Source organism: Camarhynchus parvulus, chromosome 2 (genome assembly GCF_901933205.1).
Source record: "Camarhynchus parvulus chromosome 2, STF_HiC, whole genome shotgun sequence".
Classification (NCBI taxonomy): Eukaryota; Metazoa; Chordata; class Aves; order Passeriformes; family Thraupidae; genus Camarhynchus; species Camarhynchus parvulus.
This window is the reverse complement of record NC_044572.1, coordinates 140,560,265-140,587,235: the sequence shown is the minus strand read 5'-3', so window position 1 is coordinate 140,587,235 and position 26,971 is coordinate 140,560,265. Positions and strand designations below refer to the sequence as shown.

At 39.4% G+C, this 26,971-nt stretch overlaps 1 protein-coding gene across 2 annotated transcripts; it reads left to right on the top strand.

Annotated features, from left to right (window-relative positions):
• The first annotated feature begins 3 nt into the window (after positions 1 to 3).
• WASHC5 (WASH complex subunit 5) lies at positions 4 to 24,557 on the top strand. Of its 2 annotated transcripts, none has more exons than XM_030965807.1 (29): positions 4 to 122; positions 995 to 1,295; positions 3,791 to 3,936; positions 4,983 to 5,067; positions 5,339 to 5,439; positions 6,365 to 6,557; positions 7,107 to 7,259; positions 8,066 to 8,179; positions 9,277 to 9,448; positions 10,226 to 10,353; positions 10,666 to 10,795; positions 11,618 to 11,730; positions 12,362 to 12,528; positions 13,159 to 13,234; positions 13,903 to 14,013; positions 14,128 to 14,268; positions 15,683 to 15,763; positions 16,522 to 16,623; positions 17,217 to 17,396; positions 17,802 to 17,926; positions 18,304 to 18,466; positions 19,179 to 19,281; positions 19,389 to 19,468; positions 20,775 to 20,878; positions 21,334 to 21,463; positions 21,587 to 21,683; positions 22,079 to 22,232; positions 22,860 to 22,947; positions 24,013 to 24,557. In XM_030965807.1, exons 2-29 carry the CDS (start codon positions 1,110 to 1,112, stop codon positions 24,067 to 24,069), a joined length of 3,480 nt encoding a protein of 1,159 aa, XP_030821667.1. In that variant the 5' UTR covers positions 4 to 122; positions 995 to 1,109; the 3' UTR covers positions 24,070 to 24,557. The 2 variants fall into 2 exon arrangements, with proteins under 2 accessions (XP_030821667.1, XP_030821675.1); XM_030965815.1 differs by having other exon boundaries at positions 59 to 191.
• Positions 24,558 to 26,971: the final 2,414 nt, after the last annotated feature.

Below are 26,971 nucleotides of genomic sequence, written 5' to 3'. Positions count from 1 at the left end.
TGGGAGGGCTCGGCTACGTCGTAGGGAGCGCCGCCGCCTCCCTCCCATCCTTCCCATCCTCCCTCCATCCTTCGGTGCCCGCAGCCACCGCCGTCCCTGCCCGCGGGCGCTGCCGGGGCAAGGTGAGCGCACCGGGCGGGGCGGGCGCCGGCGGGAGCCGCTGAAGGAGCGGGGCCGCCCGGGTGCAGACCGTGAGTTCGGAGGGGACGGGACGGGAGGGACCGGACCAGACGGGACGGGACGGGACCGGGTTCGGAGCCCGTCCGGCCGCTGCCGGTCCGGGGCTCTCTGTGCGCCCTGTGGAGCAGCGTTGAGCTTGCCCCGGCACTGGGGACCTGGGAAGGCTCTGGGCGCTCGTTCTGGGTCGGAACTGTCTTGGGACAGCTCACTGTCATCTGAAATGTATCGCAGTGGTTCGGGAAGTGTTTGCTGAAAAGTCAAGCCTGGCCATGACTTCCCGTGGATGTTTCTGAAGCACAGACGCTTATTTTTGGTGCTGCACGCCGTGTCCCGCAGGAAACGCAACCCCAGCATGGAAGCTCGTCCTTCAGCAATAAATGAAGGAACGGAGCTGTGTCATTTCCATTTGCTATGAAAGTTTTCCTTATTGCTAAAACCCGTTATGATCACTTCGCTTGCATTTTTAAAGGGGCTCTTAAAAACACATTTTGTGAAGTAGTTTTGCTCTCCTTGGGCCCAGTCTCCTCGTCTGGTCATAATTGCTTCGCTATTTGTGACCGTTTCATTCTTCAATAATGTTCTTCAACTGCTCTCCAAAAGATCACATTTCCCCTGCCTGCTCACACAGGTCACTTCTCAATCTCAATGTACATGCTGAAAATTAATTCTGTGCATTTCTTTCATTTTAAAAAGCTGTGGATAATTTAGATTTCATAATTTGAAAGATTGGAGAGTATGCTTAAATATCCACAAATTAAACTATCAAAAACATGAATATAAACCAGTCTGGATGTGTGTGGGCTTGTTTTTACAGGTTATTAATGGCGCAGCTGGTTTCTTCATCAGGATTTCTGCTTCCAGTAACCTAAAGAGTAAGGATCAGAATCAGACTGCAGGACTTCTGCTGCTCTGTCACATCCAGCTCCACCATGGTGGATTTTCTGGCTGAAAACAATCTCTGTGGTCAGGCAATTCTTCGGATTGTTTCCTGTGGGAATGCCATCATTGCAGAACTCCTGAGACTTTCCGAATTTATTCCTGGTGTTTTCAGGCTAAAGGACAAGGCTGATCAGCAGAAGTATGGAGACATCATATTTGATTTCAGTTATTTCAAGGTAAATCCTTTTATTGTTAAACTTCTCCTTAAAGCATTGCTGTCCCACATGAGGATGTTTGGGTTGTGAAACAGCCATTCCTGACTATTGTGTCTATTACTACTACATCTTCCAAAATGTTTGATGAGTCATCTGGCCTGTGAATTTTGATAGATACCAATTATATACAACATGAGTATTGGATTCTGGGGAGGTGGTGGTGGTAGTAGTAGCAGTAGCTGTTCCTGCAGGATGACTAAATTAAACTTCCTCCAGCAGGTTCTGAGCCTGCATGGTTGGTTGTTTTCCTTCAGAGCAGTGCCATGGGCAGTATGCCCATCTTTCTTCTGTTAATCTGTAGCTTATTCTTTGCAGCCATGAAAACTGCTTTCTGCTTTCCTGTCTGACAGTGCTGTGATTGTTCTTCCTCTGGACTTGTCACATGCGCTGAATAAATAAATAAATAAGTCAAGAAGTGTCCATGGAAAACCCGTATTTCCCTTTCAGAATTAGGCTTGCAGTACTAAGTTCTCTCTGTCATTTTCCAGTATGATTAAGAAGGAACAACAGAGACTTATCTAATCTGACTTTATTTGGACTGTACAATACAAGAAATGGTAAAAATAAAGTAAGGGAGGCACTTCTAAAATTTAATTCAATTTCATTGTAGTAAAAGTTGTAAATTTCAGGCACTGTGAGGCTTAGATACTGAAAATCCAGGGCACAGATGATTTCACAGTTACCTTTAGATCTAAGTGCTTGGTAGAAGTCTTTTTTTTTAACACAAATTACTTGAAAATGTAAAAGCAGATAGCTGTAATTGGTAAGAAATACAGTAATCCTTAAAGCCTCAGTATTTTTGAATGTTAAGAAAGCATAAGTGTGCTGTTAAAACCAAATAAATCCACAGAAGTCATACTGATAAAGCAGAAATTAGAGAATTTATAGATATTTTTACTGCAAATGCACCCCTTCTGTATACATCTTGGTTTGAAAAGACAGGTGTGTGCTATGGAAGGCAGGAGCCTCCCCTAAAATGGAAAATATAAACCCCCTCCCTCCGAATTGTTATAAATTTGAAATTAAGGGGGGCTCTCAGGCAAAGATACAGGAGCAGGAATAACAGTTTTTTATTAGGGAAGAAAATAAAAATAAAATAAACAATGCAGTAAACCAAAACAACACTGATAGAGTCAGAATACAACCTGACACCCAGTTGGTCAGGGTGTTGGTAGCAGTCCAGTTAGAATGGTGGCTGCACCCTCCTGGAGTGGCAGGTTCTGTTGGAGCAGTGATCCTGTAGAAAGGTGTAGTCTTCCTCTGACAATCCAGTGGGAGAGGCAGCTGCACCTCTGGAAATCCAGTGGAAAGGCTGCCCTGGTGTCCCAAAAACTCAGATTATATCCAGGTAGGAATGCTTGGCTCCTCCCCCTGGGTGGAGCATGTCACAATGGGATGCTATCTGTAGTTTTTATCATCCATACAGTGACACTCACTGGCCCATTAACAGCAGATGTCTCCCCGAGGGACGATTGGTTTGTGGAAGAGATAACTGCCCAATTAACAGAAGATAATTGCCACACCTCTAACAGATGGCAAATAGAATACACATTGCCTTGCAATCTAGGACAATGCACAATTCTTAGAATTACTTAATGAGGAGAGATTTGAGATTTGAAAAGTTGAAACTATTTACTTTGTCCATTTGAACTCCAATGGCAGTTTGGCATCTGCTTTTATCCTTTGTTTTGTGTAGATATTTTGCATACAAAGAGAAGCAGAAGAGTATTTTTTAAAACTCAAATTGTCAGTTGGGTATTTTCAATTAAATTCTAATAATACTTCCAATTAAACTTTAACATTATTTTCATTTAGTTGGTGATGGTGAGACTGCATGGTGCGTATGAGAAATATGACAGCGGTGAAGGGTTAGGAAAGTTGTACTATTGCTGTAAGGAAGTCAGGTTCTTCATCCCAACTCCTTTTCCCCCATGATTGTTAATGACAAAGTTTCTGCATTAATTCAGGAGACAAGTGCTGAGCTAGATGTAGAGTCTGTGGGAAAAACATGTCCAATATTTTCAAGCGGTTTGAATGTATGAGAAGGTACTAAGCTTTGTGACCCCTCAATGTTATAGTTTCTGTCTGAGAAATCAACCAGAAGAAATGTGTAAAGGAAAAAATTCCATCAGGGAGATAACACTACAGAAACCACCCTATGCTTTCAGATGTATTGGGGCTTTACTGAAAGCATTGGCTATTCTTTTCCATTGGTTATCTTGGATAAATCGTATTTAAAGACATTGCAGATTGTAACCATGTGTAAAACTCATCTTTATGGAATCAATATTTAACCATAAAGTAGCTTAGAAAACCACAGATCCTTGTTTTGGTAAGAAATGGTAACTCTGGTTTGCACGTGGGAGTGGTTGTACATGGTCTGTGCCCTACTGTGGAGAAATCAAGTAGAGATCAAAGTCAAGTATTGTCTCTAAAGGTGAGTTTCTGTTTTTCAGGGGCCTGAAACATGTGAAGGCAAACTGGAAGCCAAGCCCGAGTTACTGGATTTAGATGAAGAATTTCGTGAAAACAACATTGAAATTTTGACAAGATTTTATTTAGCTTTTCAGAGTGTACATAAATACATTGTAGATTTAAACAGGTATGGTGTCTTAAATACATATGGATTTTCAAAGACCAGATTACTGTTTTGTCTTATTGATGTGAAGCTTTTTCCTTAGAGACCCAATATACTCCTTGTTGAAGCATATTCCAGCAAACCTGGGTTGCTGGAGTGAACACTAACATTTACTCCAACAGTTCCTACCAGGTTAATATATTACTTGAAAACATTTAACCTCTCTACCTCAATTCCTCAATTGTAAATTTGAGTTAGTTTTTCTTTATCTTAGAGATTGTCCTGAAGATTTTTTTTAATAAAAGGAGAATCCATATTATTAAGCTAATTTTTTTTGGTCTTGCAAAACTGAATATCAGATAGTTTGGGGTTTTTTTTAACTTTCATTGGCATTATTTTCTTGAACTTAATTTTTCAGTGAAGTTGCCATATTCTCACGTTTGCTACTCTGACATGTAAAAAACAAAATTAAAACTTCACTAAATGCTCTAAGAAAAAGTTACTGAGAATCTTAAACATGAGAATTGGTTTTATTATTGATGTTATGTGAAAAGATCAAATGTTTGATATTACTTATTAAGTAGTATTACTAGAAAATCCTTTAATAGGAATAAATCTTCTGTTACCTCAGGTGAACATATGCTATTTCTAATTCTACCTTCCAAATTGTAATTGAGATCAATTTATGGTATTTCCAGGAGATATACTTAGGTAACTTGAAAAAATGACAGTTTTACTACATAATTGCATGGCAGCCTTCCCAGGCTGTATTCACCCATGACAAGATTAAGAGGATGAGCTGTAAGCTGCCAGGTATCCTCCAGTGTCTTTCACATACACCATCAGCATATGGAAGGAAACTTTTGCCAACTGGTTGGCACTAGTTAGGGGTTCCAGTCTCTCATTTTTTAGGAAAAATTTTTTAGGAAAAATCCTATGAAAAATACCATGCTGCTTGTTTTAGGGAAATGTTCTGATGCATCTGTTGGCTTTCAGAGAAATTGTCATTTATTGAGTTCTAGTTTGAGAGCAAAATAGTCAATGACCAAAGTTTTTGTCGTGATTCCTAGATACTTAGATGACCTCAATGAAGGAATTTACATCCAGCAAACATTAGAAACTGTCCTCCTCAATGAAGATGGAAAACAGCTTCTAGTGAGTATTGACTAGTTTTGTAATAGTAGAAAATTAACCCACTCAGTAAGTGCCAAGCCAGACAAAAATTTAGGTTTACCAAATGCATGGAAGTGCTGTGACTCACTTCAGGAAGGACAAACAGCAAAAATCTTCAGGCTGCCGCTTTTCATGTTGTGTTGACTATGTAGTTGACGTTGCGTTAGTTTGCCAATGCATGTTTTTCTTTAAATGTTGCTGCAAAATCATGTTTATGTGATTTTCTTTCTTCATTCTTTTCCTTTCCAAACAGTGTGAAGCCCTGTATTTATATGGAGTCATGCTACTGGTCATTGACCAGAAGATTGAAGGAGAAGTCAGAGAAAGAATGTTGGTTTCCTACTACCGATACAGGTCGTGTATATAGGTGTACAGGAGCACTCAAGGCTGAGATGTGTAACGTGCAGTGTGTTCAGTGACCATAGTCATTGAGTTAAGATAAATGGAAATATTGACACCTTTTTCATCAACTGACTTTATACAGATAATTCAGCAGAGCTCTCTGAATATCAGCAGAACTCCTTGCTTTAGCTTTTAGCTGTGTTTGCAAGTTCAGCTGCAAAATGAGCAACAGATTTTTCATTCTGTTACAGCAGACATTTGAAGTCCACAAATAAACTTTCAGCTAAAGCTTTTAGGCTGCAAGTGTCAGCTGTAAAAGTGTCACAGGTTCCCAAACATGCAAGGAAACTTTCTGAAAAGTCCTGACTATCTAGGTGACAAATGTATTGCAAGTCAGACTTCTTGTAGTTACAGTGCTTTATTAGGTAAATCAGTAACAAGTTTTACAGGGTAGGTTCTCAGTATCAGGGTATAATAGCTGGGGGCTTAAAGAGTATCAGTGCAAATTCTTCCACACATGTAAAATGCTGCTTTGACTATGTTTATGCCTCCCAGTATATAATGAGAGATTCTTTAACTCTGGAATGCAGAAGTGAATTGACAGGGGGAATTCAGAAATGGGGAGAAAGAAAATGAAAATTTTAAAAAGAAGGGGGGAAAAAAAAGGGAACAAATTCTTCTCTGAATATAAAGCTCCTTCTTTCTGTTCCTGAGTTTAATGTTCTGTTTGTGCTTTTCTGCTTATCTGGAATTTCAGTATGGACATTCATCATTGTCCTATAACATGACAATAATAGCATAAACATTCAAAAACCTCCTTTAGACTTTAGTATTTTTTAATTTTCTTGTGAGAAGGGTGTGGTTACAAGGGGTGGGAGAAAAGGAAATTACTAGATCATACAGCTCATTTTTTTGTTCCTCTTTTTTTGTAAAACAGTGCGGCCCGATCCTCTGCTGACTCCAATTTAGATGATATTTGTAAATTGCTTCGAAGCACTGGATACTCGAGCCAGCCTGGAGCTAAAAGACCTCCAAACTACCCTGAGAGTTACTTCAGCAGGGTTCCTATAAGTGAAACGTTCATTAGCATGGTTATCGGCCGCTTGCGGTCAGATGACATTTACAACCAGGTAAGCCACCCTGAGATAGAGGGCCTTGAAGGGGAGCATCAAATTGATTCTCGGGTCAATTACTCAGCCATGAAGTACAGAAAAAAATAAATGACAGAGGTTGTAGGGGTCAGCTAGTCCAACCTGGCTCAAGCACAGTCAGTTGGAGCAGGTTGCACTAGGCTGCACCCAGTTGGATTTTGAGTATCTCCAGAGGTACAAACCACAGAACCTCTCTGGGCAATCTGCTGCAGTCCTTGGCCAGCCTTGCAGTAAAAAGCACCATTTTTGTTTAATGTCTTATGATTGGACATGTCTTACTTGATATTTACAGCATAGTAAAATCTTACTGTAACCTGTTAAAAGTAGCACACATCTATGCAGTCAACTTTTACACTCTGGAAATACATCTGGTAAATATGCTGTATGAGTAAGCATGTCCAGCTTACCTAAATAAACTTCTTGCCCCGTAGTATCTATACACTGCACTCTTTAATGTGTCCTATAATATTTTCAGGTGGTTTATGATGCATTGTATTATGTTCAGCTTTGTTTTGTTACTTTTTCCAGGTTTCAGCATATCCATTACCAGAACACCGCAGCACTGCCCTGGCTACTCAGGCTGCTATGCTCTATGTGATACTGTATTTTGACCCTTCTATTCTTCACACTCAACAAGCAAAAATGAGAGAGATCGTGGATAAATACTTTCCAGATAATTGGGTAAAAATTAATTCTGTTTTAAAACTGTTCCCTGTATTTCATGTTATAAGAACAATAGAAATTATTGTTACAGTATGTGTTATAGAAATGTAATAATAACCTAAAACTAGAACAGATTCTTCTCTGTGGAAATTTTACTTTGTTCAGAGTGAAGCAGTCCAAGTCAAACACTCTGGATAAGCATGGAAGGCTGTCCTTTGAAAGTGTAATTTATTGTCTTGAATGCTTCAGTCAACTATACTCTAATATCATCAAGATAAAGTAAGTCCCAGGAAAATGTGTGATGGAAGGAATTTTAGGCATTTTCTAGTCCAGCCTTCTCCTCAAAGCAGGGTTGACCTCAAAGCTAAATCAAGCTGCTCAGGCTTTGCCCAGTTAGCTTTGGAAATGTCTAAGGTGAAGACTCTGCAGCCTCTATGGACACCTGTGGCTGTGCTACATCACTCTCTTGGTGAAGAATTTCTTCCTTCTGTAGCACTGGAATTTGCTCTTCTTTAGAGCATTATGGAAATGAAAAGTAAGTCATGAATTCATGGAGGAAAAAGCTGAGTATCATATATTACTGAAAGAACTGTCATATTGTTTTCTGAAAAAAGCTTCTAATTAATTGTGTGCCTTTTCTTTCGAAGTCTTCTTCTTGATTTCCAAAGGTGGTACACCAAAAAGTAACTGCTACCAAAAAAGTTCAGTTATCTCTTATTTATAGCCACAGCATATCCCTTTCTGTCATATTGCTAAATCCAAACTTTGTATTTTTCTTAATAATAACATAAATACAACTTCTTGTTTTCTGCTTCCAATTTTAGGTCATTAGCATTTACATGGGAATCACTGTCAATCTGGCAGAAGCATGGGAACCCTACAAAGCTGCTAAAACTGCCCTCAACTACACACTGGATCTTTCAAATGTCAAAGAGCAGGTACATAAGCCAGCATTAAGTATTTTTAGCAAGATGTGTGGGCATCTGAAGTATATGACATCAATAATGCATGGATCTTTTCTTCCTGCCTACAATGTATGTACCATATTGTCTGGCAAACTTAGGGAATATGAGTTGAAATTCTCCCTTCATCTTTAGGGAAGAAGTTAACCAAGTAGAACTCAATTAATTATAAGTGTGAAAGGGGCTCACAGCTGGTCTGTGAGTCAGAAGGAGTTAGTGAAAGAGAGGAGCTGATAAGAGATGCCTTTGCTCCTGAAAGGAGCTTTACCAAGGCTGTCAGCCTGGAAACAAAGGAGAGAGAGAGAGAGATAAATATGGGGCAGGCTGCCTTACTCCAGTGAGTATTATGTTACTTTATTCTGACCAATGAATAAGTATAAACTTTGTGAAAGAGTATAAAAAGACAGCATGCTGTAAAATAAATACAGAGAAGCCGCCTTAAATACAGTGTGTTCTTCAGTTTGTTATGACCAACAGTGACAAATAAGTATCTCTGTTCTGGGATAGATTTTTATTTTCTTTCCCATTAGGCAATAAAGTATTAGTACCATTTGTTAGGAATAATTCCTAGAGAGTATTTAAATGAATATATAAAAAGTCTGCATTTTTGAAACATTATGCTTCCTGTGTAGCCTGGACTCTGGAACTACTTTCTGTGGGAACATGGATGCTGTGTGTGCAGGCTGTTTTCTAACATAGGAAAACTGCTTATCAAAGTCTTCTCTCAGCTATGCCTGTCTGCTTTTAGCTTCTGGGTCTCTTTGGGTCATTCTAGAGTTTTATTCCTAAGGGTTTTCACCCTGACCACCTGTGAGAAATATTTGTGCAACATCTACTTCTTGTATTTCTCACTTTACTTTGAGGGCTATATAAATCCTAGACAAGTATTGCCTTGCTTTAAAGTTTATCTTGCATCCTTTGTCATGCACTTGCCATGTATAATAGTGCCTACTAGTAATGATAATAATTTTTATAGCACTTTTTTTTAACTGTGTGCCTGCTGAGCTCTCAGGAGCCTGGTGTATTCCATTTGAGGCAAGGATTTTACTGATGCAGGCTTTGTGTGTTTCAAGGCCAGCAGATACGCTGCAGTGACAGAGCGAGTGCACACGCAGGTGCAGCAGTTCCTCAAGGAGGGCTGTCTGAGGGAGGAGCTGGTGCTGGACAACATCCCCAAGCTGCTGAATTGCCTGCGAGACTGCAACGTGGCCATCCGCTGGCTGATGCTGCACACTGCAGACACCAGTAAGGCACTGCTGAGCTCTCAGTCCTGCTCCACTGGGGGGGAAGTTCAGTTCTGCTGCTGTTGAAGTCAGCAGTTTCCTCTGCTGTTTGCAAGAGATTGTTGAGATGTTGTTTTGAAAATAGTTTCCTAAAGCCTTGTCTGAAACAGCACGTGCATTTCCTCAGTTCTTGTGAGCTGAACACGGATACAAAAATTAGTAGAAGTCATGATCTTGTTGAATAATATTCTGGAGAAAAAACATCATTCTGAAAGTTTTACCTAGCTCCAAAAGGAAAGCAGTGGCCAGCATCTTAAAATGTTAGTAATTAACAGGTTGAAACTGAGGTTTTTGTTCTGTTGAACTGAAATTCAGCTGTTGAGAATGTCTCTCATGTGAGTTTGGGTGTGTAAACCAACCTGCTTAGACATTCCCTTATTTGAATGCTTGTGCTCTCTTTGAGGCTTCTTGATATGCAAGAGGGCTTCTGTTACACCTCCATACAATTTTTGTAATGGTTTTAGAAATACTGGTCTTGGGGCTTCTTGATCTGAGGGACTAAATTCACATTTAGTTTCAGAAGCCTGCAGAAGTCTTAAGACTGAAGCACCACGGAAACCTTAATTATATTCTATTCAAAGGAATAGTTAGTCCATGTAAATGGAAAACAAGTGGGGATTTACATACCAGAGCAAAATTTTTTTGCCTTCAAGCTGTTAAAAAAAATGTATTTACAAAGATTGAAAAGTTTGGCCAAATTCTATGTAATAGTGGAGAAATGTTGTCTTTCCATTTTCAGCTTGTGATCCAAATAACAGACGTCTCCGCCAGATAAAGGATCAAATTTTGACGGACTCAAGGTACAATTCCAGGATCCTTTTCCAGCTTCTTCTGGATACAGCTCAATTTGAATTCATTTTAAAAGAGGTAATGTGCTGCTAACCAGAGTCTTCTAAGATCTCTAACCTGAAAAATTCACTAGGTATTTTTAAAAGTGACTAAAAATCAAAAAATGTGCATTGTACTGTTTTGTAAAATTCAGTATGCTTCTGTCACTGTATGTCCATCACATTGTCTGTATTTCTTAATATTTTTTATTTTGTTTTTAATATTCTGGCAAGTTCTTGAAGTTATGTAGTAATCACTTAGTCAGTTCCATCTGTTTTCAGTATTTTATTTTATCTATTGTGATAAACGTCCTTGCCAGTTTTGTAAACCAAATGCTTTGGTTTTCACTAGATGTTCAAGCAGATGCTGTCAGAAAAGCAAGCAAAATGGGAGAACTATAAAAAAGAGGGATCTGAAAGGATGACTGAGCTTGCTGATGTCTTCTCAGGAGTTAAACCTCTTACTAGAGTGGAGAAAAATGGTAATTATTAAAAATTACACTGTGGGGGGAAAAAGTTATTTCAATGTATATTTCTAAAGTGATACCAAAATAAAATACATGAGTCTAATAGTGATAATATAGGAACAATTTTCTTGTCCCTTGGCTGCCAAAGAGGTCTCTTTAGCTCTTGTTTAGGTTTTCAGCACATATTCCACATGTAAGCAATATTTAGGTACTTAATATTTAGATGGCCCTATTTTTAAAACTATTTTTCATTCCTTTATTTAGATATACAAGTTAAAACTATAAAATATCAGTTCACTTCTGTATATATAATGGAGCTCACATTACCATGTTCTATGTACAAAGGAGTGACCATGCCCGTTAAATTTAGCGATGGTTTAACCTCTTCCCTAATTCTTTCCCTGGCTGTAACCTGGATTTCAATTGTATCAGCATTTTTTAAAAGAAGAAAACCTTCTTTTATTTGTCCTCTACACTGAGTGGTATTCTCCAAGTTCTCTAAGGACTTAAAAGTTGAATCTGTGCTTCTTTCCAAATTCCTTGCACTGTTTTTTGAAATACCTATTATTTTCTCTTGAACTGGTGAAAATAAGATTTTATAATGCCCATATATTTTGATAGGTGTTTTTAATGTTGCATGTGAAATTTGCCTGAGCATTTGCCACTTTACAAGTGTACATGTTGAAAGACAATAAATGTACCAGTGAAATAAAAACTTGTAAAAATAATCTCCTGTTTGTATAGCTTGTTTGTTTCTTTTGACTAGCAAGTTCCCTGTATTTTTGGTGCCTATCATATATGTAGAGATTTCATTTTTTTTTCTTAATTCTTTCATAGAAAATCTCCAGGCTTGGTTCAGAGAAATCTCCAAGCAAATAATGTCTCTGAACTATGATGATTCCACTGCAGCAGGCAGAAAAACCGTGCAGCTAATACAGGCTTTGGAAGAGGTATGCAAAGACATTTTGAGTTAAAGGACCTTGTCCTTCTGGAACAGCAGCATTTTTTACACATGTACTGACTTCTAATAGCAGAGATGCAAAACAGATCTGCATTTTAACAACTGTTGAAATCTATTTGATCTTTGCTGTTACACATCTACCGTAAGCAGGAGTTTTGTATAAACCTTGGTATTGTAAAATAAGGGATGTTGTATGAAAGGTTATGCTACCTGTAGCCGAGGGTTTGTAGGTTTTTTCAAAGAAATTAATTCAGTATTTAACATTATTTGGCAATATTACTAATTTTTTAGAAATTCTGAAAATAAATTCATTTGAAACTAGAAAGAATGATTTGAAAGGCAAAATAAAAAAAATCTGGGTTTTTTTGGTGTGTGCTTCTTCTATTTCCAGGATATAAAAGAGTACTCAGAATGATGTTTCACTGTTCACCTCCTTTAATAGCTTTGTGAAATTTATTGTTAGTACACTCTATAACAGGCCAGGATTTAAGTGTCTTACTGCTGCTAACATCCAGAAGTGTGAGTTTACTGATTCTGTTTGTATTGCTGTCCTTAAAGATGCATAGCAAACAACCAAAAACTGAGTCCTTTTATGAGTTTTGTTTGTTTTTTAAATATAGGTCCAAGAATTTCACCAGCTGGAAAGTAACCTGCAGGTTTGCCAGTTTCTGGCTGACACCCGCAAATTTCTCCATCAGATGATCCGAACTATCAACATTAAAGAAGAGGTCTTGATCACCATGCAGATAGTTGGTGATCTTTCTTATGCTTGGCAACTAATTGACAGGTATGTTAGCAGGACCTTTTTCTTCCCATCAGTGGCCATTTCTAAAACTTGTGGGAAATCACATGCATAAATGTTATGAAGACTATCAACATTCCAGTTTAAAAACGGTCTTGAATCATTGTTCTGTGAGTTGTTGAGTATACTGAATTATCAGCTTGAATGGGAATTAACATTCATCCTTCTTGGGTTGTTAACTGCAGGTTAAGTGATAGTGTAACTTTTTACTGTCTGTCCTCTTCTAACTATAACAGCTTTGCTAACCTCCTGTCTCCATTCTTTAGTCTTAAGTGTTCTCCAAAATACTGGAGTTCATTTTTTCAACCAAAAACAAATGAGGAAAGACTAATGCTCAAGAACTCTTGTTTCCGTGGTGGGATTTTGCTGACCTGCTGCTTCATTCCATGGCTGTTCACACTCCCTGATGCCTCATCTTTTGTCCCACGTCTCCTTTTTCACATAGGGTTTTTCTAACCAGTATCTCTTCAGACCTAAATTCTCCTTTAGTGAAGTTTGTTAGTGATCTCCTGTGCCATTTACACATTACACTGGTGCTATTGACATACAATTAAACAGTTGAAAGTAACAGTTCAGGGGAAGAGGCTGATTTGTTTTGTTTGTTTCCTACCCCAGCTTTACATCTATTATGCAAGACAGCATAAGAGTCAGTCCATCTATGGTGACTAAACTCAGAGCCACTTTCCTAAAGGTAAGTATGAACAGCACTGAATGTACTTGAACACTGCAGCTCAATTCAAGCAGTTTGTTTAAAAGGCCTTAAGCTCTGAAATCAGTTAAGACTTCCTTTTATCAGCATCTTCTATGACTAGTTTTTTTAGACAGTATTAAATTAACTCAAGGTAAATTCTAAGGAAAATAAAACCAAGTTATGGATGTTTTTATAATGCAACAATTGCATTCCCGCTGTTAAGCAAATAAGTCTCTTGTACAGCCTCTACTCATTACTGTTTTCTGGAGGCATTGGTGCACAGATGGGACCTTCTGCATATGGATCAGAGCAGGCTGAAGGAATTTAAAAAGTTATGTTCTCTGTTCCCTTTGTCTGTTTATGAAGCTCTGGCTTCAGATGAAAATATCATCTGTAGAAATAAGAATAGGGATTAGTGTGAGTGAGGATATAAAATTACAGCTGAAATGTCCCATGCAGCTATGTAGATTTTAACAATCTTAGGGAAGGTAGCCTTGTGGACTGTTTGACTTCTTTGACTTTTAACAATTTTTTTTTTCTTGGAAAGCCTGTTATAACACTGCTCCTTAGGAAGAATCTGGTACTTTGAGTTGTAGGATAAGAGTTTGAGCAAGAGAATTCAAGCATTTAATTTTCCTCAGAAGTTAAAGTGTTAACTTTATTTGTAGCTTGCTTCTGCTCTTGATTTGCCGCTTCTCCGCATCAATCAAGCGAACAGTCCCGACCTCCTCAGTGTGTCCCAGTATTACTCTGGAGAGTTGGTCTCCTATGTGAGAAAGGTGGGTGCTTATAAAGCATAATTGCTTTGTTCTCTAATTATTTTTTCTTAATAGAGGATTATTTTCTTCATGAGAATATACTGAATGTGGATGTTTCTTGTCTCATTTACAAAGGTTCTACAGATAATTCCAGAAAGCATGTTTACATCACTTCTCAAAATCATAAAGCTCCAGACTCACGATATTATTGAAGTGCCTACTCGCCTTGATAAGGACAAGCTACGAGATTATGCTCAGCTGGGACCACGATATGAGGTGCAGTTAAAACAGGAATTCTGAAAAAGCAGACCTTATAGGTGGCCAACTTTAACCTAAGTTTAAATCTACACAGCTCCATAGAGTTACAGTTTAACAGTGAAGTTAGATTTGTTGACTTAAAGTTAAACTAATGGGTGTTATTGTGAGCATACCTTAGGCTTCACAAGGACAGTGAGTAACTTGCACTTCTGTTTGTAGAAGTTTAAACTTTCAATCTTGTAGAGAAGGAGAGGAAAAAAATCTAAACAAATTTATTAATGAGCATAAATATATTTTTATTTATTGGAGAGGATGGAACCCTGAAAACCTGAGTCTGAAATGAAGCCCTCCACATTTGGCATTCTTGCTCCAAGAGGAGAAGGCCAAAGACGTGAATAAGCAAGCAGGGTTAAGCTGGCTGCTCTCAAATGAGAGGATGGAGACACATTGATTTGACCAGATAAAGCTGCTGTTGCTCATTTTATCTCTGGTTTTTCTTCTGCATTGTAACCAGTCTGGAAGAGTGAGCAAACATTAAAATTACGTGGTTTTATTTTCAGTAGAGGAGGATGCAACACAAAAACCTGAGCAGATCAGTAAGTCTTTCCCCCAGAGAATCTAATAATCAGTTAAGATGCCAGGTTTTCCCTGGAGATTTTGCCAAAAGTGCTCACTTGTTAGGTGTTTTCTGCAAACAAGCTGTGATCTCTGATTAAGCTGATGTTCAGTCCTGAACATTAGGTTTAAACTCCCCCATGAGACTTTTTAAAGTGAGTCTGGCTTGTGTGTGGGTGGGAGTGAAGGAGAAGGCAGTGTTCAGTGATGTTTTATTTTGAGACAGTAAAAGGAAAACAGATTATACTAAACCTGTTTACACTTCCAATTTCTGTTGAACTGTAGATCTGAAGAGTCTTCTCCATTCTGTATCGTAAACACCTGAAAGGCAGAAGACTGGCTTGTCTGAACTCTGAGCATAAGGATAATAATAACTGCAACTAATTGTAAAACTTCAAGTGAATGTGCTGCCATATATTAGATCAGTGGAAATACTGAGGTGGACTCACGGTGGCAGCAGGCTTTATTATAGAATAACTACTGTGAGCTGTGTTAGCAGCCTGCTCTAAGGTACCAGCTCAGAGTTTTGTCCATAATATTTGTGCACACAATATATGGGTGGTCTTCCCTTCTATAATCCCTCTGAAGCCTCTGAGAGGTACCTGTTCTTTCCTACTGCTTATACACTTCTATTTATCTGACTAAAAGAAAGGTAATTATATAAGTAAGTGTAGAACAAAATGTAAAGTTGAAAGTATATCAGTGCAATTTATTTAAATCTAAAATAGGAAGCTACCACTGGGAAACATGGAAAATTTTTTTAGAGTGATTATTTCCATCTATTGAATCACTTTAGTGAATTTTTTTTCTGTTACAGGTTGCCAAGTTAACCCATGCAATTTCAATCTTCACTGAAGGTATCCTCATGATGAAAACTACTTTAGTTGGTATCATCAAGGTAATGATCCATTATTTCAATAGGAAAAGGTTGTTTGGTGACAATTAGTACTTTAGCACAGATTTCAACACAATATATGAGACCTCAAGGAAAAATAAAAAGACAAGAAAATACAAATTTGCATACAAATTTTCAAACAGTGATGCCTAAAATGGGCAGCCAGATAAGAACTATATTTTTTTCAGGTTCCTGGGAACCCACAGTCCCCATTGTTAATAGATTCATCCACTGTGCTTGGTGATCATTGGAGGTTTTCCTGCTGGAAAACCTGAAGAGTTTTCTTTTCTGAAGAGCTGTTTCTTCCACTGGTATAATCTGTCCTGCAGTTTTACATTAAGGCTACATTGATACCTCTTTGACTACTAGGAACTACTTGTTTCTTCTAGTATAATCTGTTCTGCAGTTTTACATTAAGGCTCCATTGATACCTCTTTGAGAACTAGAAGCAAGTATTCTTGAAGAAACATACACTTCTTGATGCATACTGGCTTCTTAGAATTGTACAACATTCTGAGTGGATCATGAACAAAATTTGAATATGGGAACTACAAACCTTTGCCATTCGACTTAAATCATTTGTTCTCTAGTAGAACTATGTAAATTTTTTATTCTTTGAACAAGCTCTGGTGGTTAAGTGCATCTGTTAATAGTGCTTTCCTGTTTATCAAAAGTATTTAATATCTTTCTTGGTACAAAATAAACCCTTTATATTTTTTATACCTTTCTGACTTTAAAGGAAAAGTGTTTATTCTACTTAGGTGGACCCAAAACAGTTACTAGAGGATGGAATAAGGAAGGAGCTGGTAAAACGGGTGGCCCTGGCTCTTCACAGAGGCCTCATCTTTAATCCTAGAGCCAAGGTTGGTTTAATTTTTTATGTATCTTGGGTATGCAGGGACCTCTTTTATTATACTGCCTTCTAAAAAATAATTTATGCTTTTATGTGCAGATTTCCTTTTTGCAAAAATAGTTTTGGACTACTGAAGGTTATTTGGAATTCTTTATTTGATGTTCAAATGAGTTTATAAACTACCCAGAGTACATAAAATTTAAAAGCATATTTTTATTCTATTCCAAAGTGTCCTGTCAATTCTGAATTAACAGTACTGCCTTTATCTGTGATGATTGACAGGTCACATAAGCCAAGTAAACATAGATAGGCAATGATAAAATAAGGAGTGACTCCTTGTTTTGATCCTGTCCAGATTGTTGAATCTTCTAGATCAATCAATAGTACCACTGAAGGCAAAAGTAAATACAAAAAGTGGGAGGAAAAAATATTTAGTAAGAATTAATTCAGATATCAAACTTTGATAAATTTCTCAGTGCTTTTCACCACAGTGAAATGCTCTAGAGGTTGTTCTCTAAGGGTATTTAGAAGCCTTTTACATTTTCTTTGAATTCTACATGTCCACAGTTCTGGTTTTATCTTTTTGTTGTTGTTTGTCTCCAGCCAAGTGAACTCATGCCCAAACTGAAGGAAATGGCAGCTACAATGGATGGGTTCCATCGATCATTTGAATATATCCAGGATTATGTCAACATATATGGTTTAAAAATTTGGCAGGAGGAAGTGTCTCGTATTATTAACTACAACGTGGAGCAGGAGTGCAATAACTTCTTAAGAACAAAGGTGCTACTCAAACCCAAAACAACAAAAAAGTTGATAAATGTCTTCAGAGTTGGCTGTTAGAGCCTGTGACTGATGGAGCATGTGTACCTGTTGTTCATACCACTGTGACTTCAACTGAATGTGCTAACTACTGTGTAAAGCATCTGCCTCCAGCTTATTCTGAAATGTTGCAGCATCTCCCCTGCATTATTTTACATAAAAGTACCCAAAATAGAATATTTTAGTATATTTTTGTAATAATATTAATTCTTCTCTTTGCTTTATTCTGTTTTTATAGTGTTCTGCTATGTGTAATTTACAATATTGTGTTACAGTGTGCTCCTTTTAAATCAAACAAAAGGAAAATTTCTAAATTAAAAAGGTGCAATGGGAACACTGCAAATTACTGTAAAACTCATTTTTCAGATTCAAGATTGGCAAAGTATATACCAGTCTACTCATATTCCTATACCAAAATTCACACCTGTGGATGAATCCGTAACATTTATTGGTCGTCTTTGCAGAGAAATCCTGAGGATCACAGACCCAAAGTAAGTACTTTGTGTCACCATGCATTGGATAGCTCCAATTCCACCATACACAAACCAAAATACAAGAGATAGTTTTTCCTTAGCTGTCATATCTTTATCTAAAACCAGATTTACCCAGTTCATCCTGTACATTTTAAATATTAGTCTAGAAAAGTGGTGATTTTAGTCTAAGAAGGAAAACAATGTGTTAAACAAATGGAGGAGAGAGAAATCAGGAATGAGTGACAGAGCCCTGGTGGAGAGAGGAGTAGCTAAACATCACTGGAGATACTTGGAGAGTCTTTCTCATCTGTCTAAGAAGGGTAACATTACTGAGAATATCACAGGAACTGTCTGCAGCTTTTTCTGAAGTTGTTTGCTGATTTTTTTTCCCTCAGAATCACGTGTTACATTGACCAGATGAATACCTGGTATGATATCAAAACTCATCAGGAAGTAACCAATAGTCGTCTCTTCTCAGAGATCCAAGATACTTTGGGTACCTTTGGTCTCAATGGCTTAGACAGGCTGCTGTGTTTCATGATTGTAAAGGAGCTGCAGGTAATTTCTGAACTTCACTTTCTCAAGGCCATAATGCTTTATTGTTTAATAATGAAATTTTTAAAAAAAACTGTTCATTACTGAAATGGCAAAATTAAATCAAAAGGCATTTGAAATATGCTTGTTCAACTGCAAAAGTTAGAATTTCAGTTACAGATAAAATTATGGAAGTTGGTGCTCTTAAGTAAATGATACTGTGTAATTCCAGATTGTGTGGGGATGCTTTCTGAAGGTGTACACTGTGTGTGTACTTAGAAGTTGATTTCAGGTCATCTTCAATTTTTCTGTCTAGAATATCAACAAAGATTGTTTGGGTCTACCATGATACATAAGGTGTCAATTCTATGAAATTACTGTTTCCTTAGTACCTGTTATGTGAAACCAAGATATTTGTTTCCTGAGAAGAATCTAGTTCTAGCCTGGTTAGAGATTTTAGGGGAAATAAGTATCAACAAACACAGTTCTTCCTGAAAATTGAATTATGACTTGTCCATAGTGGATATTAGATACTGACAAGGGGGATCTTCTTAATGTCCTAACATTGATTAACATAACTCCAAAAAGCTAAAATTGTGACTACACAATTCCTCAACTCTTCATCTAAGGAAATAGTCTTCCCCTGCTGTTAAAAAATGTGTCTCCAGTGCCATCAAGATTAATCATAGAGTGCATGTGTGATAATTTTACTTACTTATTTCTTTCTTTTATTTAGAATTTCCTCAGCATGTTTCAGAAAAATATATTGCGTGACAGGTCAGTACAAGATACCTTAAAAGCACTCATGAGTGCTGTCAGTCCCCTCAAAGGAATCATAGGTGAGTGCTTTCTGGTTAACATGGAAGAAAGCAATTGTCTTTATACACTTGCATTTATTTCTCTTCTTACTTGTTCTTTTTTTAATGCCTCACCCTTCTTTTCTCAGCAAATTCAAACAAGGTTTATTCTGCAGCAATTGCAAAAACACAGAAGATCTGGACAGCTTATTTAGACTCCATAATGAAGGTAGGTTCATGTGGCTTGCTGTTAGTCAGAATTCACTTGACCCTCTTTGGTTATATTGGCCCCTCCATTCAGGAGGGACATGGAGGTGCTGGAGCGTGTCCAGAAAAGGGCAGCAGAGCTGGTGAAGGCTCTAGAGGGTAAGTCCTGTGAGGAGCAGGAGGTGTTTAACCTGGAGAAAAGGAGGCTCAGTGGGGACCTTACCACTCTCTACAGCTCTCTGAAAGGAGGCTCTAGCCAGGTCAGGGTTGGCCTCTTCTCCCAGGTAACAGTGACAGAACAAGAGGACATGGCCTCAAACTGCACCAGGAGACGTTGAGGTTGGACATCAGGAGGAATTTCTTCATAGAAAAGGTTGTTAAACATTGAAACAGGCTGCCCAGGGAAGTGTGGAGTCACTGTCAGGTGTTTAAGGACAGACTGGATGTGGCACTCAGTGACAGGGTTTAGTTCACAAGGTGGTGTTTGATCGTAGGTTGGAATCAGTGATTTCGGGAGTCTTTTCCAATCTTAAAGGTTCTGTGGTATTTTAATCTGCTTATTTTACTATGTTGTATTATATTGACTTGGAATTATGTAGCATCACAAGTGATGCAGGCCTGGGTTTGCGAGAGCTCCTGAGCTTCATTTGTGTGGGCGCCTCATACTCCACAAAGCGCTGAGCATGAGATTCATAAGAAACATTCACCAAAAGCAGAGTCTGGCACTAGAGATCTGATCTGGGCAGACTAAGTTAGTATTCAGTGTCAGGAACTCCTGAGCCTCCTCACAGTGCCTTGTGACCATGGTATGCCCAAGGATAAAATTTGGAGCAGTAGCATTTCCCAGACTTGCCTTGCCACAGAAGGCATTGTACTGTGCTGAGGATTTAAACAAGCTGTCCTATTATCTTGGCTCTTTATCTTGTCTCTGTAATGATATATGGGGAGCAGCGTTTCTCAGAGTGGATGTTTATGTTACTGGAGTGACAAGGAAAGGCCAGGGAAGGAGAAGGTTGACTGCAATGAGCCTCTCTGATGCTTTCTTACCCCGCTGTGCTGACCCTAAGATGTACAGAGAGGTGGGAAGCAGAGTACAGACATTTTCACTGACCAATGAAAAGCAAGTAACTGGGGTTTTATACCTGGTACCTTTTTTGTGCCTTTTTCCCTTGCCTGTACCTGTGACCAGGAACTGTATGTAAACTTCAAGCACTATGACTGCATCTCTGCTCTGAGTGCACTGTGCAGTGCACAGTCAGTCTTTGGCTCCATTCTTCCTTCATTGCATTCAGTATAACACACCACCCTTTTTGTGTTTGTGTCAACAGGTTGGTCAGATGCAGATTTTAAGACGACAGATTACCAATCAATTAAATTATTCCTGCAGGTTTGACTCCAAGCATTTGGCTGCTGCTTTGGAAAATCTCAATAAGTAAGAAGCAAAATGTGCTGAAGAGCTGCTTGTATCACTGTGATGTAATTGTTATCAGCTCAGCAATCCTTAAAATCTAAATTACAGTAAAATGTGGCATCTGATTTGTGGAAGGTTTTGATCAGGATTTGAATTTTAACCCAGCAAAAACATTAAAAATAAATACTTGGCAAGTAACTATTTTGAACATACAGTTTCTATTGGCATTTGGCTATACCTGGTTCTGAACTCATATTTAGATGAGAAAAAGGAACAGAAAACGTGTGGTACTGACTTTGAGTCAAATATGATGTTTGTAAAAAGACACTCCAGAAAAGATGTTTTACTCTTGATTGTGGCCATGTAGAGGCTCTGGTATCTTCAAAATTTTTATATTAGTATGACGTATGCCATCATGTAAGGTTTATTCAAGGATAATTTTTAAAATTATTTAATATAATCTATTTTCCTTTTAGAGCAATACTGGCTGACATTGAAGCACATTATCAGAACCCATTACTACCTTATCCTAAAGAAGACAACACTCTTTTATATGAAATCACAGCTTATCTGGAAGCTGCTGGCATTCACAATCCATTAAATAAGGTCAGGCGTACATTCTGGTGCTTGATGCAGTTTGTTTTTTTCTATTTTTTCTTTCTATTTTTTTTTAACTGAGAAAAAAAAATAATATATAGAAGACCTATACTACTCTTTTTTTCCCCTCAGATCTACATAACAACAAAACGTCTGCCATATTTTCCCACCGTCAACTTCCTATTCCTCATTTCCCAGTTTCCCAAACTTCAGTACAACAGAAATTTAGGTAATGTGTAAGTTGCTATATGTCTAAATCTAATTAAAACCTATGTGAAATTATCTGTAGAGAAGATAGTAAAATTACCTGCATAGAAAAGACATAGTTCCCAACTTTATCAGTTCAGAGAGTTTTGTTATACTGTTTAAGCCAAATACAATAGGGTAGGAAAGAGAATCCAGACTCCTGGGTTTCTCATTCTATCCTATGCCTCTGTTGCCATTCACCATGGAAGACATGCAGTTGTTACATTAGTTTTGGACTTTCTTGTGTGGGCAAGCAGAAGGGGAGACAGGAAAAAAAGCCATGAAGAGTACATTAGATAAGTTAGCCTGTGCTATAAGAATATGTTCTGGTTTATAAAGATAAGCATATATACATTGTTTTGGTTTTTTTCTGTGCAGGAGTGGTGTGCAAGCGGCCAGCTGATCAAATTGACTGGCTTCCTTTGGTTCTGGGGCTCCTTACCCTGTTGAAACAGTTTCACTCAAGATACACAGAGCAATTTTTGGCTCTGATTGGTCAGTTTATTCGTTCAACGATGGAGCAGTGCACAAGGTATCCATGTTTTACTTTTTACCCAAGTATCACCTCTGTGAAGAGGACTTTAGCAGTGAAAAAGCACTGCTTTTTCAGTATTTTTGTTCTAGCAGAGTATAGTTGGTATTTTTAGCCTTTTAGTACTTGAAGGGATCTTATAAAAAAGGTGGAGAGGGTCTTTTTACATGGTCAGACAGGGACAGGAAAAGGGAGAATGTTTTAAACTAAAAGAGGGGGGACATAGAGATTAATGTTAGGAGGAAATTCTTTCCCATGAGGGTAGTGAGGCACTGGAATGGATTTCACAGAGAAATGGTGGCTGCTCCATGCCTGGAGCTGTTCAAGGCCAGGTTGGATGGGGCCCTGAGAAAACTGGTCTGGTGAAAATTGTCCCTGCCTGTGGCAGGGCTGTTGTAACTCCATGATCTTTAAGGTTCCTTCCAGCCCAAACCATTCCATGATTGTGTTAGACAATAACAACAATATTTTACTAAATAGAAGATTAACATACTATTTCTATTTGTAATGGAATTACATGACACCTAGTGGTAATGGTGTTACTTGAAGGCTGGCATTTTCAGGTAATTTAATCCAAGTAACTGATTGATTAGTAGGAGTATGATCTCCATGGTGGTTTAATTTTAGCCAGAAGATTCCAGAAATGCCCGCTGATGTAGTGGGCGCCCTCATGTTCCTGGAAGATTACATTCGATACACCAAGTTACCAAGAAAGGTAAGAAAGAATTCCATGTCTCTAAATATGCCCTAAACACCCCAACCATTTTCCTTGGAAAAAGGAGCAAGGAATGTGTGCTCCCACTCCATTTTAGCCAATGAGGGGACCTGGCCAGGGAGACAGTGCCCACAGCTTCCATTTGTACTACAAATGAACCAACATAACAAATAACAGCTCAGGGTCCTGCTGATGCAGAAGCAGCCCTGGTTTGTGGAGTTCAGTCCCATTACTACAGGAATAAATAGGTGAATATTAATAAATAAAGGATTTCACCTTTGTGCTAATTTCAAACAAGTCTGTTAAATTTAATCTTCAATGTATAATGCTGGGGGCTGTTGGGAAGGAAAGAAATAAAACAGACATTCCAAGATATTTCCAAGTAATTCTAAAATTAGCTGTATTCTAAACCCAGGGCAAAAAGCTAATTAGAAAGTCCAAATTTTGGTGAAACACTGTATCCAGTCTTTCCTTCACTTCCTGCCAAAGGCTGATTTCCCAGGCAGCTTCCTTGTCTCACGTGCAAGGGAAATGCTAAAAATCTACTTGTAGAGAGACTTTGTTTCATGTTTAAATGCAACTTAACTACATTTGAAGATGATATATTATTTATATATAGTATTCAAAATAAGTCATAATCTTGATTGCTCTAAATAGGCTTTACCTCCGTGGTTCTTGAATAAACATTCAATAGCCATTTCCCAGCTAATACTCACCATGAAGAGAGTGAGATTCTTCCAGTCTCCTCTTCCCAGCCCACAGTTCTGTGTGGTGGAAGGTCCCTGTGTCAGTCCTGCAGCTGTAGGTGATGCTGTGGAGCCTAGGAGAGAGGACAGCAGCATTCCTCCAGTCCTACTCTGTTCCTGTGCTCCTGGCAGCTCCTCCCAGCCCTGGCTGGGCTGTTCCTCCCTTGCTTTGAGCACATCCAGGAGCACATCCTGATGCCAGGGTGGCTTAGGTCAGTAGTGTGTGTGCTCCAGTCATGGGTCAGATATGCTTGTTAATGGATGAATGGACAACAGATGGATAATGCAAATACCCCACTGTGCCTTCCTGTGTCCTCAGGTTGTTGAAGCACATGTGCCAAGCTTCATTTTTGATGAATTCAGAACTGTTCTATGAATGTGGAGAGGGACCAAGGCTTTTCTCCAAACCTGAAATGAGGAGCTGGGGCCTGAGGATGAGGCAAGTACAGCTGTTCAGAACTGTATCTTCTCTTTGCTTCAAGGCAGTGCCTACAGCTGTCTCTGTGAAATGTAGCCATCAGCACTCGTCTATATAACCCTTGTTTAAATCTTGGCATGATACACAGTGTGTATCGCCTCTAAACAGTGTACATTTTGTACTGCACATTATAAATACTGCATGTAATAGTTTATGTATAAATCATTTAGGGTTTTTGTTCTGAAGAACTATCTGTGGAAGTTTGACTTTTGTACCAGAAATGAACAATGAAATTGGAAATAAAGGTGTTGGATAGTTTGCCAAGACTGATGATTTCAAATATAATTTTCTTTTTAAAAGAACCAGGAGTGAGAATGCATAGACAGTGTAAAGAGGTTTGATGTCTGCCTGTGTGCTACAGTGTAATTCTATAGAGGACATAAAATAATTAAATATTTACAGCTGAAAAGTCCTGTTAGGCTAATTAAAGGCACAAATATTAATGTAACTGTAACATTTCTAATGTTGCGAGCAAGATGCTTAGTCACATAATTTTCACTCAATGTCCCAGCCTTAAGGGGAAAGGAGCACCCAAGATTCACAGATGCTCATGGTCAAAAGGAATGACAGAAGTAAGAGGGTCCACAAAAACTCTCAAAGTTTTATTAGTAAATTACACATTTGGCATGGAAATTTATATGTTAGTCCCTGACCACCTGCCTAAGCAGTGGGGCTTGAAAAAGGAGTGGGATGAAAGGGATAAAGAGATGGATTAAAGAGGGAGAGAGAGAAAGGAAGAAAGAGAGAAAAAGAGATCACCAGTCCTGGCTCCAGCACCAATCCAGCTGATGGGGTGTCCTGGGGTGCACACCCAGGCTTTGTGGGGGTACTTTTTTATAGATAAGTGTTTCCCACCCTAGAGATAACTTTCTTGACTGTCTTGTGCTTATCTCCATGAGCCAGAATGAGGACATTTGTCTCAGACATCGCTTCCCTTCCTCCTACAGCCCCTTTTTCAGCCACAACAATCCTTGGCTGTTATTACAATAATCCTTGATTGGCTTAGCTTTTGGAGTTTGCTACATACACAAACCCCCTTATCTTCCAAGATTCCGCAGTATGGAGCATTTTACACCTGGCTGAATTATCTTGCATGGGGCTGCTGTGGGATTGGCAGCAGGGGATGTTACCCTATCAGAGGGACAGCTTGGTGATTATCAGACTGAAAAAGAGGAGGCAGAGGCCACAGCTAAAGGGAAAGTCCCATGCTGGGGATCTGTCCAGCCCACACTCCTGCTTAGAGCAGGGCAGCTGGCACAGGGTGCTCAGGGCCACAGTTGAGTTTTGAGTATTCCTGGGATGGAGGCTCCGCAGTCTCTCTGGGTGATCTGCCCAGGTGTTTCACCACCTAAACAGAGAAAGAAGTTTTTTCTTATGTTCAAATGGAATTTCACGTGTCTCAGTTCTTCCCCATTGGTCACTGTGCACTGACTGTAACTGACTGTTGTTGTTCTTTTCTCTCTCCACCCACTGAATATTTGTCCACATGAATAAGATCCCTTTTAGCCTCCTCTTCTCCAGGCTGAGCACCCCCAGCTCTCTCAGCCTCTCCTCATGTGACAAGGGCTCCAGGCTGTTAATTGTCTCCATGGCCCTTCAGTCTGTCCCTGTCTGTCATCGTGAGGAGTCCATCACTGAACTCAGCACCCAGATGTCTCTTGCCAGGGCTGAGCCAACAGAATTCTCATCTCCCCCACCTGCTAGCAGATGTGCCAGCAGCTCTACCCAATGCAGCCCAGGAGGCTGGTGGTCACTGCTGCAGGAGTGAACTGATTTTTCCCAGGATTCCAGGGAAATCCAGGCAGAAGCAAATTTTCCCCAGGAACAACTTGTCTGCCAAGTTGTTTTCCAGCAGTTTCTGGACTTCATGAACTTTGTGTTGGACCACTTCACCAGCCTGTCCAGGTCCCCCTGAATGGCAGCACACCCCTCTGCTCTGTAGCTGCTCCTCCTGGGTTTGTATCACCTGCAGACTGCTGGGCATCCATTGGTCATAGCAAAGACATTGAACAGCACTGGCCCCAGTATCAACCCCTGGGTGCTCCTCTAGGAACTGGCCTCTAGCTGGACATCATGGTGCACATCACAGTCCCCTGGGCCCCACTGGAGCCAGTGCATTAAGTTTGGGTTTCCCTTAATAAATCCATGCTGAGTACTCCCAAGTACCTTCTTGATCTTTGTATGTTTGGGAATGGTTTCCAGGTCTCTTTGTCTCATCGCCTTCCTGAGGCTTGTGGTGAGGATGGCTGTCCTACAGCTTTCCTCATCCTCCTCCTTGCTGTCCCTGAAGACAAGAGTGATGTTCAGGCCTCAGGATCACCACCACCATTCACAGGACAGTGAGAGTTGCCTCTCTCTGACACCTGCCTGCTCTCCTCACATCCAGGAATGCATCCCAGCAGCTCCCATGGAGTCCTGAATGCCCACATTGTTTAAATGTGTTCCCCAACCTGGTCCTCCTCTGCTGAAGGACTGAGTTCTGATCTGTGGGGTTCAGTGCCACTGAGTGTTGTTTCATCTGTTACCAAATCAGCCTTTGCAAAAGCTGAACCCATGCCACAGTAACCTGGTTTTCAGGTTGGGGAAGGATTTTAACTCCTGCATTCTGTGTCAGCACCTGTTTTGGGAGCACAGCCCTACCGTCTCCAGCAGGCAGGGGCTTGTCCAGCTCCAGCTCCCTGCCCATCCACACAAGAGTTTTGATGCTGTCTGAGACACTGCAGCCTCCCCTGGCAGCCAGTGCCCTCCTGGCCTCCACATCTCCCTCCAGGTGTGCTCTAGGTGGATGGACAGCACAGTG